General features: G+C 40.4%; 1 protein-coding gene across 7 annotated transcripts in view; it reads right to left on the reverse strand.

Annotated features, from left to right (window-relative positions):
- The window catches only part of Tmem117 (transmembrane protein 117), a 530,788-nt gene that overhangs the window by 58,151 nt on the left and 456,387 nt on the right, over nt 1-16,250 (reverse strand). Inside the window, exons 7-8 of one of the 7 annotated variants that reach the window (XM_029560336.1) lie at nt 15,086-15,227; nt 7,652-8,433 (exon numbers count right to left, since the gene is read on the reverse strand). The exons of 5 other annotated variants lie outside the window; for them this stretch is intronic. In XM_029560336.1, the coding sequence (XP_029416196.1) occupies nt 8,342-8,433; nt 15,086-15,227 (234 nt within the window). In that variant the 3' untranslated portion in view covers nt 7,652-8,341. Of the gene's footprint in view, nt 1-7,651; nt 8,434-15,085; nt 15,228-16,250 lie in introns of those variants that run through there. One more of the 7 variants, XM_029560339.1, reaches the window with a different exon arrangement.

Raw genomic sequence — 16,250 nt, forward strand, 5'->3', positions numbered from 1 at the left:
TAACTAAGGTCAGCACAATCAAAAAGTGGGACCTCATTAAACTAAAAAGCTTCTGTACAGCAAAAGAAAAAATAAAAAAAGTGAAGAGAAAACCCACAGAGTGGGAAAAAATCTTCACCATTGACACATCTGACAGAGGTTTAACATCCAGAATATAAAAATGTTAAAAAGTGGGAAACCAAATGGCCCAATTAAAAGATAGGCTAAAGATCTAAAGAGACTTCTCAAAGGAAGAAATAAAGATGGTTAAGAAACATCTTAAAAGGTGTTCAGCATTGTTAGTAATTAGGGAAATGCAAATTAAAACCACTTTAAGATTTCATCTTATCCCAGTAAGACTGGCTAAGATTAAGAGAAAAAATGATACCAAATCTTGGAGAGGATGTGGGGAAAGGGGAACGCTCATTCACCACTGGTGGGGCTGCAAACTTGTTCAACCCCTATGGAAAGCAGTGTGGAGAATCCTTAAAAAACTAAAAATGAACCTACCTTATGACCCAGTTATACCACTCCTTGGCATATACCCAAAGAACTCAACCTATTGCAGAGACACTTTTACATTCATGTTTGTTGCTGCTCTTTCCACAATAGCTAAGAGATGGAAGCAACCTAAGTGCCCCTCAACTGATGAGTGGTTAACAAAAGTGTGGTATATTTTCACAATGGAGTTCTATTCAGTAGTAAAGAAAGATGAAATAATGAAATTTTCAGGTAAATGGATGGATCTAGAAACTATTATATTAAGTGAAGAAACAGATTCAGGAAAACAAGACATAACTTCTCCCTCATTTGTAGATCCAATGCCAAATCCTTTTAAATTCCATGCTCTTTTAACAAGATGATGCTGTACAACAGTCTCTTCTGTGTGAAATCACTACCATCATCATGACTTCAGCTGTGCCTGCTTGCTAAACATTGTCACAATTGGGCTTGTTGAGGGTTGTGATCCTTCATTAAAGGAGGGGCAAGAAGGGTCATATTGGACCCTCACTGGAGTAGCCAGCCACTCATTCTAGCCAATGGTATGTAATTTGGCTCTAACCACACTCATCTCCTGGATTTGAGGAGGGCTAAGTATACAATCTGGGGAAGGCCAGGAAGAGAAGGTTTGATCCATGCTGGGTAAAGTCTTTCCAGTGTTCACACCCTCAGGTCACTCATACAGCTCAGCACCCCCTCAGTCATCTCGATAAATAAACTCAGTAAATTCATTCGTTTTCCAGAAAAGCTTTAATTAAACATTGGTTTGACACTAGAACCTTAAAAGGGAATAAGCATTGCTTAGTATCCTCAGGAAAAGAATTCTCACAACAGATGGAAAATTTGTTTATGTTATTATGTCTCATAATTACTAGAAAAGAAAATGAGAATGTAAAAGATATCAAAAGGAATGGGAATGGAGATATTTTCCAAAACAGACAGTAAAAATGAGAAAGCCTAAGCAAGTGATGAAGCTCTGTGTAGGTTTGTTATGATATATAAAGGATAAGAGAAAAATAATATACACATAATTTAAAATTTTCTAAGGTCATAGTTTAGTCAACTAGTTTAAGGAACAAAATATATATCTAGTCAAAGTTTTTCTGAGAACATTTGGCTTTTGCCCAAACTTTATCTACATAGCACATGGTAATTAAAAGTACCAGACTGTGGAACTAACTTTCTTGGATGTTTAACAGCCATACTTTGAGGCGTATACTAATCTGGTCAGAGGGACTGAAAGGACAGTTTTTGCCTCTTACCCTCCAAGGTCAACTAAGTTCCAGGGGACTATTGTGCATCTCTCAAAATGTCCTGTAACTGTGGTGAGTCACCTGTCCTCTTGTCCAGTGTCCAGTCTACAAAGTGGAGGGTCAACACAGAGGAAGTATTTCCTGTAAGCTTCCAAGTGAAGCCAGCCATGGTTGAGCAGGACCTTTGACTTACATTCAAATAGATAGAACTGGTAAAAGGAAGGAGCCAGGGGCTTCTCCCAAGCCCATGTGACCCCTGAGGAACAAATCCTCAAACGACCTTAAGAGTAAAAATAAATTGGCTTATTTGGGCCAACTGTATGGTCTTAACCACCCAAAAGGAAAGTGTAATCAAATACTAAAGTGATCAGTATATTTCTTTTACGAGTTCAAGGTATTACACTTCCCAGACATTAGGTGAAGAAGCCAGGGGCTTCTCCCAAGCCCATGTGACCCCTGAGGAACAAATCCTCAAACAACCTTAAGAGTAAAAATAAATTGGCTTATTTGGGCCAACTGTATGGTCTTAACCACCCAAAAGGAAAGTGTAATCAAATACTAAAGTGATCAGTATATTTCTTTTACGAGTTCAAGGTATTACACTTCCCAGACATTAGGTTTAAATCCATATAAAATGTTATTGAGACAATTATTTCACATTGATGATTTGGTTTCTAAGCAGAAAGTGCTGCTCAGATGTAAGACTTCAAATCTTGGTCTGCAATATTCCAGTGCCCACCTGTAGCTAAATTTGTTTTTCTTCCCCTATCTAGAAGTCTTTGAGAGGGAACTGACACTGATTCTAGCCACTCCAACAGTTATCAAAGTGCCTGAAAACAAATCCTAAGTCCACTCAAGTCCAGCCTTGGAAGACAGAAGAAAAATGAGGAGAAACCCAATAGAGTGATGCTTTTGGAAGCTCTTGGCAAGAAATCCCAATGGACTCTAATATGAACATTTGAAATTTGCCCTGTTCTGACTTTTTTCTGGTTCCCTGTCTAGAACTTGTATTGCTAACTACTCTTGCCTCTACTTCTCCTTCACATCTCCTAGACACCAGTCAAGGACTTTCTTTTCTCCCTACAGATAAGAGTTATGCAATTTGGGAGTCTTAGTTAGGCCCACTAAAGGGGTACCCCAATTGCCTCACCCTGAGTCACTGTTAAGCATGGAAGAAGCCAGAGTGGTCTGCATCCTGATTCCCTATCTGCAATTTGGGTAACCTCTTCAGAGGATGAAGTGATAAGAATAGGAGGTAGGAATTGACTAGGCAGTTAGGGTGAAAAAAAACCCAAAGAAAAGTAGCCAGTTTCTTGGCTAAAAGTCAAAATGTCCTTAGGCCTCTTAACAACATTCTCCATTCCAAAGGCCAAAAATGTCAAAAGTATTTGGGAGCTTTTATCTAATTCCTAAAAGATTTCAGGGTTACCTCTTCAGAGGGGAGAATGTTAGAGTAGCAAAAAGTCCCATAAAAAGAAAGTGTACACGAAGTTGTCAGAAAAAAGTGATGGGAAGATATGGGAGGGGCTGGAGGGGAGGGAGTGGGCGTGGACTTGATCGAAACACCTTACATGCATGTATGAGATTCTCAATAAAGTTTTTAAAAGTTAAAAACAAACAAACAAAAAGAAATCAGAGGTGCTTTTTCATCTGCCTTCCTCACTGAATCAGCATTTCCTAGGCTGGTTCAGGGGTTCCCCGTTATTTAGTGATGCTCCTTCCATTATATCCTTTGCCAAGGGAAGAAGGCCTGTAGTTGTCCTCACTGTCATCTGATTCACACATTTTGGCCCAAAGCATCTCCACATTCCATATTCAGTTAATGCAACGTGTTTTGAATACTGTATTGGGTACCTTCGATCTTACAGAAAATTTTATTTTAGTTATGGCTTCAATGCCTAGATTTGGTGAGACTTGAGAGGTAGAAGAGCTGGTATGACCATAGGTCTTATCCATGATCATGCCTCATGGGGCCCTCTGTTGGGATAGTAGCCTCATGACGCCTTCAAGGAGAGAAGATTCATTTTGACTGCTGATTCTGAGGTTTCAGTCCATGGGTAACAGCTCCATCACTATGAGCCTGTGGTGAGGCAGAAGAGCATGGAACATTGCTGCCAGGAAACAGGGAAGGAAGGACTCAGGCTGAGAGAAACACATTCAGAGATATATTCCCTCATTGACCTACTTCCCATCAATGGAGCCCATTGGTGAAGGTGGCACATTCATGATCCACTGCACTATTTAATATTTAATAGCACGTCCATCTGATAACCAAGCCTTTAATTCAACACATGCGCAGTTAGGGCCATTTTACATCTAAACCACATTATGTGCATGCATACACACACACACACACACACACACACACACACACACGTTGGGGGAGTGGGGAGAACATATGGATAATCCAACCCCAAGTCATCTTGGGAATGAAACATGCCACTAAGAATTACATTAATCATCTTCTTTTTTTTAGATTAAGCAAAATTTAATGTGCTGGTGTACCCACGAGGAGATGCATTTTGATGTGAAATGTGTGCGTTTGCATAGATTACATGTTGGAGTATCATCCCTCAAGGATATCTTGCAAGGCTATTCAACCTCAACTCAATCAGAATGCATATTATTTTTTTTACTTGTTATACAATGGTATGATTTTGTCCTTTGGAAATCGGGAGTCAGGGTCTCAGTCTGCAGCAGAGGATGCCCCTGAAGGTTGAAGGACAGAATTCACTAGAATCACCCTTTCATTTCAATGGATGCCTAGTTCACTCAAAAGAGTTCTGCCGCTCTCTCACCTTACTGTGCATCCAGGGGCTGAATTAGTGTTAATACTTTCCTTAAATTCATATACTGAAGCTTAGTCAGTCACTACTGTGACATTATTAAGAAGTAGGGGCTTAGCTGAAAGTGGTGGTTCATGCCTTTAGTCACAGCACTCAGTAGGCAGAAGCAGGTGGATGTCTTTGAGATTGAGGCCAACTTGGTCTACATATCTAGTTCCAGGTAAGCTGGGGCTATAGAGATATTCTTGGAGGAGGGGGAGAGGGAAGAGGAAGAGGAGGAGGAGGAGGAGGAGGAGGAGGAGAAATAAGGGCTTTCAGAGGTAACTAATTAATCATGAGGCAGAGACCTCATCAAAGGAGGCCAGCCACAAAGAGAAGTGGAGGACCCTCACCAGATACTGCTAGGACTACACTTGGACTCTAGCATTTGAGCTGTTGAGAAATACATGTCTGTCTTTATACATCATCCAGATATCTTATAATATCAGAATAGATGGACTAAGACAGAACAGAACAGAATGGCACATAAGGGACTGAAGGATTGAAGGCATTGGATTTTATATATTTTAAAACATCCACTTCTTTAAATGTTTAAGGTCATAACAATAGCCTGGCCAGCAGCTTCAGATACATAATTATATTGGTTGTAAGAATTGTTCTAGCTGACAAAGTGTCCAATTGATGTTTACTCACATTTTTAGAACAAGTAATTTTGTAACAGATATAGAACGTAGCTAGAGAGGAGGACAGAGAAGAAAATCCTGCTTTTAATCTTGTATGAAGTGCTTTTGCTATGAATGATACCATATTTTACATATATTGCTTATTTTAGAGAAAGGGCTATGGTTTAAAAGAGGCTGTAAAAGGCAACCTTCAAGGTATTTTCCCAAAACCTAATGGATTGCTGTAAAACATAAAACCAGGAATCCAGAAATTATTTGCTTCTGGTTTCCCATAAAGCTTCATTAATCACTACAGAGCACTAAAAATCAGTGAAATGCCATAAAAGCTTATTTTACATGTTCTTACAAATCTAAACCTGACACTTCCATAATGAAATGTTACAAACTGGATGGGTTAGATCCAGCTAGAATACAAATTGATAGCTCATGGCAGATAAGAAATGTGGGGGGGCGGGAGCTGGAGAGATTGCTCAGTGGTTAAGAACACTGGTTGTTCTTGCAGAAGACCGGGTTCGAATCCCAGCATCCACATGGCAGCTAATAACTGTCCGTAACTCCAGTCCCAGGGGATCCAACGGCCTCTTCTGTCCTCCACGGGCATTGCACTATATGGGTGCACTTACCTACATGCAGGCAATACACACATACACATAAAATAAAAATACCCTCAGTGATGCACCTCCTAAAGGTTCCATGATCTCCCCAAACAGCACCACCAACTGGGAGCATGAGCTGTGGGGACATTTCATATTCAAACTACCTACCATACCATCAAGTGTTCCTTGAGCATAAGTCCTCAGAGATGTGTGTGGTGCCTTGAGCACCTCCCTTTTCCGTGACATGGTGCTAACAGCCAGATGAATCTTATTAGTGTTCTTCATTCGTTCCTGTGGTTTTTTGGTAGCAGTGAAAAATGTTTTCAATTTAAGAGCACTAACTGCTCTTGCAGAGGACCCGGGTTCGAGTCCCAGAATCCACATGGTGGCTACGAACTGTTCTTAACTCTAGTTCTAGGGGAATCCAACACCCTCTTCGGACCTCCACAGCATTGCATGACATGGGTGCACTCACATACATGCAGGCAATACACTCATATGCATAAGATAAAAATAAAAATAAAAAAAGAAGTGTGTGTGTGTGACACGTGCATGCCATAGACACACAGCATTCTGTTTACTGGCATCAGAACCATTTTACTCCTTACCATCAGTTCGGGACCTTATTCCTCCCCAATTTTAAAAACAACTAGAAATAAAATAGTTCTGGGTTTTCTCTTATTAGAGATAATGACAGTAAGACGTATAGAGGTAGAATTTGTTTCAAAGGAAGAAGTAATGCTTGGGGAAGTTAAGTGGGATATCCAGGGTCATCTAGCCAATTAATGCAGAGCCTGGATTAGATGAAAGATACCTGAATTTAAATTTATTTCATTAAATTTAATATGGATCAAATGCTACCGACAATGTATTTACATTTCCATACATACTGTACAAAAACTTTATGCTATAATCTTGGCAAAAATAAATTGAGATTTTTGTTGGTGAAGTTTTTTGCTTTTAGGTTGAAACTATATAAAAGCATTGAAAAGAATTGTACTGGATTAATGTTATATTATTCAAGTATCAGGCTACATAAAAATGTGTGTTAATTAGCTTGTATATGATAAATCATTTTTGCCATTAAAACGAATATCCTACCGTGTACAAGGAGAAATGTTTTCAGTACAAGCAATAAAACAAAGTCAGAAATACAGTGGTTCCTGCCAGTAATCTCAGCACTCTGGAGGCTGAGGCAGAAAGATTAGGCATTTGACTCCAGCAGGGGTCACACAGAGATCTTGTTAGGAGAGGAGCAAGATTAGAAAAAGGAAAGAAGGGGTGGGAAGACAAAGAGGGAGGGGGATGGAGAGTGAGGGAGGGAAGGAACTGAGCTTTACTGTAAAGGCAGTACCTCTGGAAAGGGGTATGACAGCAGGCCACAGAGCAAATTTTAGATACTGGCAATCAGCATGTTTGACTTCTACTCTCTTGGGTGCTGTTGGGTGATTCAGACTCACCTGATCTTTGGCTGATGAATGCTTTGAGCAATGACTGTGTGGCAATGAACGGCATATGGAAAAAGAGGGGAAGTTAGAAAATGTTTATATATAAAGTGTCCATATTAGTCAGTGTTCTGCTACTGTGATAGAAACACTGACCAAAGCAATTTATAGAAGGAAGAATTTATTGTAGCTTACTGTTCCAGGGGAATTACAGTCCATCATAGCAGGGAGGCATGGTGGCTGGAGGTGGCTGGAGCAGGAGCAGCAGAAGCTAAGCTCTCACATCATCACTCAGACACAGGAAGCAAGAGAGCAACTGGAGATCTGGCAAGGCTTAAGAACTCTCTAAGCCCACCCCCAGTGATGTGCTTCCTCCAGGATAGCCACACTTTCTAAGACCTCCCAAAACAGCGCCACCAACTGGGGACAAAATGTTCACCTACTTGGAGCCTGTGGGGCACATTTTCATTCAAACCACCACAGTGTCATTTTGCAATTATTTTCTCAGAACCTTAGGTCATTTAGACTTCGTTGATTTAGATTTATTCTAACCATCTAGAACCTCTGTAAGGAGCATGCTGGGACTATCTGTACAGCGCCCCACACTCCTGAGCTCACTGAGCTGAGCCCATGTGCCCCAGGCTCTGCAGGCCTCCACACCCACTGTTCCTTCTCAGTGTCGGTCACAGTGGACTCTGCTCTTTTCAAGGCCCTCACCATGGCCTCCAGATATCACTCAGCTATGCATATTCCCTTCAGTGCCTAGTGAACTCTCTTCCTGTCTTCAATGTAAAATTATCCAAGGCATTATAAAACATCTCATTTTATAATGCCAACTAGTGTTTAATTTTTGTTGTATTTTAGCATCATTAAATTATGATCTCCTTAAGATGAAAGGTATTCTATACCTTCGCAGGAGTTTTTTTAGGGTTAGCTATGTAACTGGTGGTGTTCTTTGGCCTTGGATAATACACCAGGTATATACTGAGCAGTATCTATTAACTGTCAAGCACTGGGTGACGAGCTGAGGAGCCAGCGGGGCACTGCTGCAGTCCTTGTGGAGAGCACTGAGCTGGAACTGAGAACTGTACACACCGATTAAGGAGCTGCAGGGTTGTTCCTTAGAAAAGACCAGGTTGGCAAGACAGGGCCTGGAGCATAGGTAGTCAAGGCAGGTTTTGTGGAAGAACCTCAGAAAAAAAAAAAAAAAAAAAAGGAATAAACCAAGTGGAACAGGCACCAACCTGGCCCCTCATCTTCCCAGGCTGATTGGGTTTGAAGGGGAATAGCACTTCTGAGGGTCAGAACCACAGCACCCTCAGTGGCATTGTCTTAAATCTTGGCTTAGTACATTTTCCACCAAGTCATGACCTTGCTCAGTCAAGCTACTGATAAACACAACGTAGGCTGCATCCCAAAGCCAGTGAATCCATCCTCTTAGTTGTATTAACACTCAAATGCACTGTTTCATAATACAATTTCACATTACACATAGTTTTTTTATTTATTATTTTCATTTTATGTGTATGAGTGTATTGCCTGCACATATGTGAGTGCACCTGTGTCGTGCAATGCCGCAGAGGTCAGAAGAGGGCTTCAGATTCCCCTGGAACTGGAGTTAAGAATCGTTCATAGCCGCCATGTGGATTCTGGGAATTGAACCCGGGTTCTCTGCAAGAGCAGTTAGTGCTCTCAACTGCTGAGCCATCTCTCCAGTGCCGTGAATTTCATATTACACACCGTTTTTATTAGAATTTCTTGACAGTCTTGGCCTGCATAGGATTTTCAGTAGTATTTAAGAAAAGTACAACTTTATTAGGCACTAAGGAAAAGCTTGTCGTCAAAGGAGCAGTGGAGGGAAAGGACTATTGTGACCAGCACCCACAAACCCATTTCACAGTCTTTCAGGGATTCTAATGAGGTAAATGCATCAAGTTCTTTAATAAGTGAGAGGAGCAGATGTTTTTGAGTGCCTCAGGCTTCACCTCAGGATGCAGCACACAGATTTGAAACTCAAGTCTCAAATCATTCAGAGAAGTGCAGATTATCGGGGCAGTTTTGGCAACACAACTGTTTATCAGTTTTGAAATATTAACAAGCCCTCTCCAGTAATCTTTTATTTCTTATCAAATTATAAAATATTTAACTGACTGGAAACTGGAAATGCAAAAAGACATTTGAATCTTGGGGTAAATGGTTATAATGGGATCAGTATAGTCTTTAGATTATTTGAAATTAAAAAAATAAAGCCACAGATATTCCTATATGCTAATATCAGTTCAAATTTTGTACATACATATTCCAAACAGAATTATATGTTCTATGAAAATACTGATCGTCAATCTCGGTGCCTCTGTGTGTGTGAGGAGGGTTATTTAGTTTGGATTTTAGAAGCCTCTGTCTGGCAGGTGCCCCATCCAAAGACTTCATAGGATTATTCTTACTGATACTTGAGAATCTAGATGTTACTATTTTACTGAGATGATGACTAGGGTCTGGAAAAATTCATCCAGTGACAGCATAATTGTAAAACACTCAAAGGTAGCCTTAAATGAGCCCATCATTTAGTCAGGGTCACTGTCTGATACAGGGCAATCTTGCCTAATCCAGTGAAAGGCTGGCCTCATTATGCTGAGGATTGAAATGCTCTCCCCAAAGTCATTCCTTTAAAGTTAAGAAACGAAGGAAAGACATTGATGTCAAACATCCATCTTGCTTTTCCCAGAAATGGCTTCATGGCTTCCATTTCATAGTTACATGGAGCTGAAGTCCAAAGCGGTCAAAAGCACTGGCCGTGTGCCAGAGCTAGAAAGCAAAACTGCCGGGACGTGTCTGCTCTGGGCCTCAGAAAAGACTTCAGACTATTCCCAACTGAATAGGCTTGGTGACAAGTGGCTTAGGAAGTAGGATGAGCTAGAACAGGCCACGGTGCAGATGGTACTCATACATGAGTGCTGAATTTATTTTAATCAAAGTTATTTGGAGTTGTATAGGTAAAGCCCCTGTGATAGGGGTAATGGGAATAAAATTTTTCTTCATCAGCCAATGGATTAGTCCCCAGGCAGCTGCTATTTCCTAGGAGGAAGGGGAAAACCCTATGCATAAGAAAGAAAAACATCAGATTCTGTAAGAAGCTTAATCAATATTGTCCATTACATTGCAAACATCTCTGCTGTATCACTGTTTCATGAAAGATAACCCCGCAACCCAAACTGTCAAGATTTAAGCTAATTGGGCAAGAAGTTCCTTCCTGATTGCTGAAACTCTTTGGCATAAAGCTGCACCGAGTGCAATGAATACATCACCCCGGAGAGTACTGATGTGGGGTTGAACTTAGTGCCTGCTGTTGATACTGTGCTACACAGAGGACTCTGACTTATGGATCACGACTGCCTGTCACAAAGCTGACCAAGGCTTCAGAGGCTCAGATATTCCATTTGACAGTTTCTGATTTGGTAGCCATAGTGTTGTATTTACACTGAAGTGTCTTAAATTCTGTAGACATTAAAAAGATACTTAGATAATCAGTGAATAGTACCACATATGTGGGTCGAAACATTGCGCTGCAAGAAATAGTAAAGCTGACTTCAAAGCTTTGATTTGGGCTTTACTTCAGATACTCCAGTGCTCATCTCTCATCTATTTCTCTCTGTCTCTCTCTGTCTCCCTGTGTCTCTGTCTCTCTCTCGTGTGTGTGTGTATGTGTGTGTGTGTGTGTGTTGGTTAATTGGTTAATGGAGAGACATAATATCCATGGTTATAGTCCAATTTAGATGAAATATTAGAAGTCTTTAAAATGTAAAATAATAGGAATTAATACTACAACTTCACATTGTATAGTAGAATGTGACACCTTCCTGCCACTGTTCCAGAGAAAGTTGAACTCCATGTGTGAGTGCATGGACCCATGGGCAGTGTGGAGATGGTGACAAGGTGGTAGCATTTCTCTCTCACGCACTAGAGGACAATTATTTGTTTTGCTTTCTCACAGCTCCAATGAGTGTTTAATTAGAATCAAGGTCTTAGATCTGCCCAGTATGTGAGCCACTAGCTATGTGTGAATACTGAGTACTTGAAGTATAAGTACTCATAATTGAGTTCTGCAATAAACATGACACTAAAAACTTAGTAGGAAAAAGAATGAAAAATTACTTCGTCAGTAATTTTAGACTGATTACACAATGAAATGATGGTTTTTAAATATGTTGAGTTTAATAAACTACTACTAGTATTGATATTCCATGTTTCATTTTTAATGTGGTTCCTAGATAATTTTAAATTACATATATGGTCTACATTGCATTTATACTGGGTTCTGCCATCTTATAGTCTAGGAGTTTTGGAGATTTGGATTTCCTAGGGTTGCTAGGAAGCACAGATCCAAACAACTTAGAAGTAAAGGTTTTCTTTACAATTATATATGCAAGGTTCATAATTTTCAAGGAAAATAAGTATGGCTCATGATTAGGGATTTCACATCAAACCCACAGTGGGACACATTCATTAAGATGGTTATTACCAAAACAAACCAACAAACTCCAGAAACTACTTATGCCAACAAGTAGGGAGGGAACAGAAACTATGGTAAACAGATGGAGGGCGCTAAACGGTACAGTCACTGCGGGGAATTGTAGGACAGCTCCTCAAGCTACTAAAAACAGACTTTCTATATGTTCTAGCAATTTTACTTCAAAATATACACACAAAATAACGGAAGACAGGGACTTAAGTAGACATTTGCATGTCCATACCCATTATTCACTGAAGGAAGCGGTGTGCTGGTACATATGAAAAGATGAATAGATAAGCAAACCGGATGTAATGGAATGTTATTTAGCCTTAACAAGGAAGGAGATCCTGACATATGTTACAGGATGGATGAACCTTAAAACTTCATGGTAACAGCAACAAGCACATTATTAAAGGGCTCTCTTGTACTGTAAGAGGTACATAGAATAGACAAATTCGTACAGTGCATGGTGGACACCAGTGGGGGAAGAAGGGAGTGAGGAGTTACTACGTGATGCAGTCTCAGAGTTACAGGATGACAAAGCTCTCAATATGAAAGGCAAGGTAATAGCTATGCTAAAGGAAAGAAGTATTCTGGTACTTAAAATGGTAAGAAAGGTTTTATTCAAAGCTATAATGAGTGTCAAGATTGTCACAGTAGAGGAGAGAGATTGGATTCAACCATGAAAACAATCAAGACAGCTGAGGAGTTGGTCTAAGGAGCGGGGTAGGCATTCGGGCAAGGGTGATGGATTGGAAATCACTAAGATTACATCAAGTGTAGGAGATTTCGGCTGGAACCAGCATCTCAGGATTCCCGCTGCAGGCAAGAGACAGGGACCAGATATCAATGTCTGGGATGCTCTTTAAAGTACTGGAGTTATTTTTGTGGCAGTTGGGGAGGACAAGCTTGAGGGTAAGGCCGAAGGATGAGACGGAGGAGAGAAGAGGCTCAGTGCAGCTTGGCTCATGTTACAGCTAGGAGAGTTCCCATCAGTCACACAGCAATGCAAATGAATGCCCACGAGTGCGCTTGAAAATGGCATATGGGGGCTGGTGAGATAGCTCAGCTGGGAAAGGCACCGGCCTCCAAGCCCAACAACCCGAGTTCAAGCCAAGGGACCCACACAATAGAAGGGAATCCACTGGCTCAAGTTGTTCTTTGACTTCCACATACATGCCACAGCACCTGTGCAGGCATGTACATACATGTGAATAAGTAAGTAAGTAAATAAAGTAACAGAAAATTTAAATGGTATATTGTATGATATGTACATTTTGCTACAGTTTTTTCAAAAAAGTTATGGCTCCTACCCTGCCTTGAGCTTTCGTATTTTTTCACTCATTATAACTAAACTCTGAAAACTCTGTTTCCATTTCCTAACAAGGCTAAGGTCATCTTCTTTAAGACAAAGTTAAGTCTGGGCCTAATGCTAAATGGTGTTTTAAGAAAATTACTTCTGTGGGCTAGGGATGTAGCTAAGTGGTAAAGTGGGTAGTTAGTAGGCACAAGGTCCAATTCCCAGCACCACCAAAGAATGGATTATCTCATTACCCTATCTCATTGTAAATTTTATATCACTCATTATCTAAGAAAAGTTTTCCAAAAAAGTTGTGATTGTTTGTCCATTCTTTCCACACACTGTCCTGGGTGAGTGGAGTCTGTTGGCCAATTCAGTTTTGAGTCATCACCGCTAATGTTTTCAATCCCGTATTTCCTTTCTTAGAGTGCAGGTTCTCAGCAGGGTGTTTTGTCTGACTGTATTACTGGTATGGAATTGGTTCCTATGGGGCAACATGATGTGTTCCTGCCTCGTCACACAAGCTTGTGTTCTGTTGGCAGTTTGATTTTTCAGAACCCTTCTACTCTTCCCTTTGCAATTTCATACTGTATTTGGTACATTGCTAAAGAGCTGAGATAGTTAAAATGCTTTCCACATAAGATCCCGACAGATACCGATTTTGCCAGAATCCACAGCAAATTAGAAGGTATTCGGATTGGTGCCTTGGCCTGCCGTGGCCTCCGTGCCCCTCTGTTGGCGCTGTGGCATCTCTTGAAGGAAGGTTCTGAGAAATACAATTTGTGTCTTTAGCTACCCAGATGTACTCACGCTTCTCACCATGGTTTTGAGAATCATTGAAACAAGATGTCGTCAATGCAACGTTGAGACTTTTGCTTACGTAATAACCTTTTTATAACTGTTGCTATTTCCCTTTTTCCTCATTTCATAGACTTTTTTAATGGTCTCTGATCTCTCCGGGAATGATAGCTTTCTGCTATAGGTGGCCTCTAGAATTTTCCAGAGTTGAAATAGGAGGAAATAAATGTAAGGTGAATGCTAGGGGAAAGAGGTCTAAATTTTTAACGACACCCTGTAGTTACAAATTATATCACTAATTATAGTATTTGCTTTGTCTAGCTAGAATGTTCTGCTGTGGCTGGTCTGTGAACTAAGAGCTGCTAGCTTTATCATGGAGTCTTTTACTTGCTGGCAGAATACGATGCCCCATTCCAATAAAGCTCCAGGATCTACGAACGGGAAAGAAGTCAGTGGCGCAGAGGCTAAGAGCACTGGCTGCTCTCGCAGAAGAGGGGGTTTGGTTCCTGGCACCCACATGGCGGCTAACAACTGCCCATAAGTTCAATTCTAGGGGATCCAATGCCCTCTTCTGACCCCTGGGGGCACAGACATGAATGTGGTGCACTTACGTACATGTAGCCAAAACACTCATACACATAAAATAAAATTTTTTTAAAGCCTCACTATCTAAATAGAATTAAGGACACTAGCAGTGTTAAATTTCTTGGTAGTTTTGATCATCCATGGCAAACGGAGTTAATTTAACTCAATTTGAGCCAGTGTACACTGGTACATAACCCTTCTACAACACAGGGGCTGAACCGTGGCAGTACTAAGTGGAATATGGTGACTCACACCTTCAAGGAGTTTACAGCCTGCTAGGTCATGCAGTGCTTTGGGCTTGCCAAAGGAAATCAGCTGTAACTAATGCAATTAATATTAACTTTCAAGATGTTCTATAGCAAAAGAATAAAAGAGTTATTAATCACCTTGAGAAAAAGCTTTGATCAGCCAGAGATAATGGTCAAGCCACATTTGGATGGCAAGTCCTCTGTTTAGAAATTTCTTAACTGGCTCACTGCTCCACAAAGAAAAACGCATTTGTAATCTGTCATAGAAGTCAGACCTGGGCAGGCCATTTAGCTTGCTGTGTGTAATGTGGCAGGATGAATTTTCCTCAATGGGCATTCTATGACATCTTACTAGCTGGGTCTGGAAGTGTGGAGAAATGGAATTAAATAAAATATGGCACCTCCTGACCTTGGCAGCTCCGGAGTTCTTACTGACTGGGAACTTGGGCTATGTATGACAGAGGTCTCTGGAAGGCTGGAGTCCCAGTGCATTATCTCTGAGCAGTCTGCTGCAAGGAAAACCACAACTCCTACTTCAAATTGCTGTGAAACAGTAAGAAAAAAAATTTATTCTTTTGTATAGCAGAAGGAAAAATTATCCATTAATGACCACAATGAAATATAAATATAACAGATGCAGAAATACATAACATGCTCATTATCCCAAGACATTCAGTGATTAACTATGCACATCGCCTTTTGTTATGCAAAAAACAGGCAGGCGCTTTATTGAACATCATAAGCATTCCTAAGCAAGTGAAAATGAGTGTGTCTTTCAGTTAGCATACTGTTTAACACCAATCAAATTTTCAATGGAAGCATAAACATCTCCCACTTAATCATCTTGGTAGAAACTACACATTAGGATTCAGAACACAATCTAGTTACTCATCTACATAATCCAAACAAGTTGAATTCTCTCCTTTTATTTATCTGCCTAAACACTCTATTACTGAGGATAGTTTCATGTCTGAACGTACTATAAATTCACTCGACTTCAATAGCTGCTAGAATGTTGGTTGCATGGCTGCAATCGCCTCTCCTATTTTAAAGTGTTCCCTAATCTTTCCTATTAAATTTTCATTATTTTTTCTGTTTTGATGCTGAGTATCTTAGAAAAGGACATGTATGTTGTCTTTGTAGCCCAGTAGACTACAGCTGATAAATATTAAATGCATGTAAGAAGATGTTAGTCCATGTAAATGCATTTCTGAGATTTTCAGTGATTTATCTTGAATAGGTTACACTGGTGGCATTTGAAAGATCATGGGGAATTCTGGCTGCCATAGACTCTGACTGGAGAGCTTAAAAATGGTTCCATCTAGAGATAAGGGCTGTAGCAGACTGGATAGCTTAGGAAAGTCTGGAATTTGAGAAAGGGGAACGATGTGTACACTTATGGGTTTTTGGAATTTGGGTAACACCTCATTGAGCAGTACATACATGAAGGAATATGAGGTTGCCAGATGAGGCTTAGATTTTGAAGGACCTCATGAGATAGTTGATAATCTCCTAAAACTAGTAAGAGCCACAAAGGGATTTCAAATGAGGAAGAAGCAGGAACAG

The sequence above is a fragment of the Nannospalax galili genome, unplaced genomic scaffold (genome assembly GCF_000622305.1).
Source record: "Nannospalax galili isolate Female #2095 unplaced genomic scaffold, S.galili_v1.0 scaffold232, whole genome shotgun sequence".
NCBI classification, from domain to species: Eukaryota; Metazoa; Chordata; class Mammalia; order Rodentia; family Spalacidae; genus Nannospalax; species Nannospalax galili.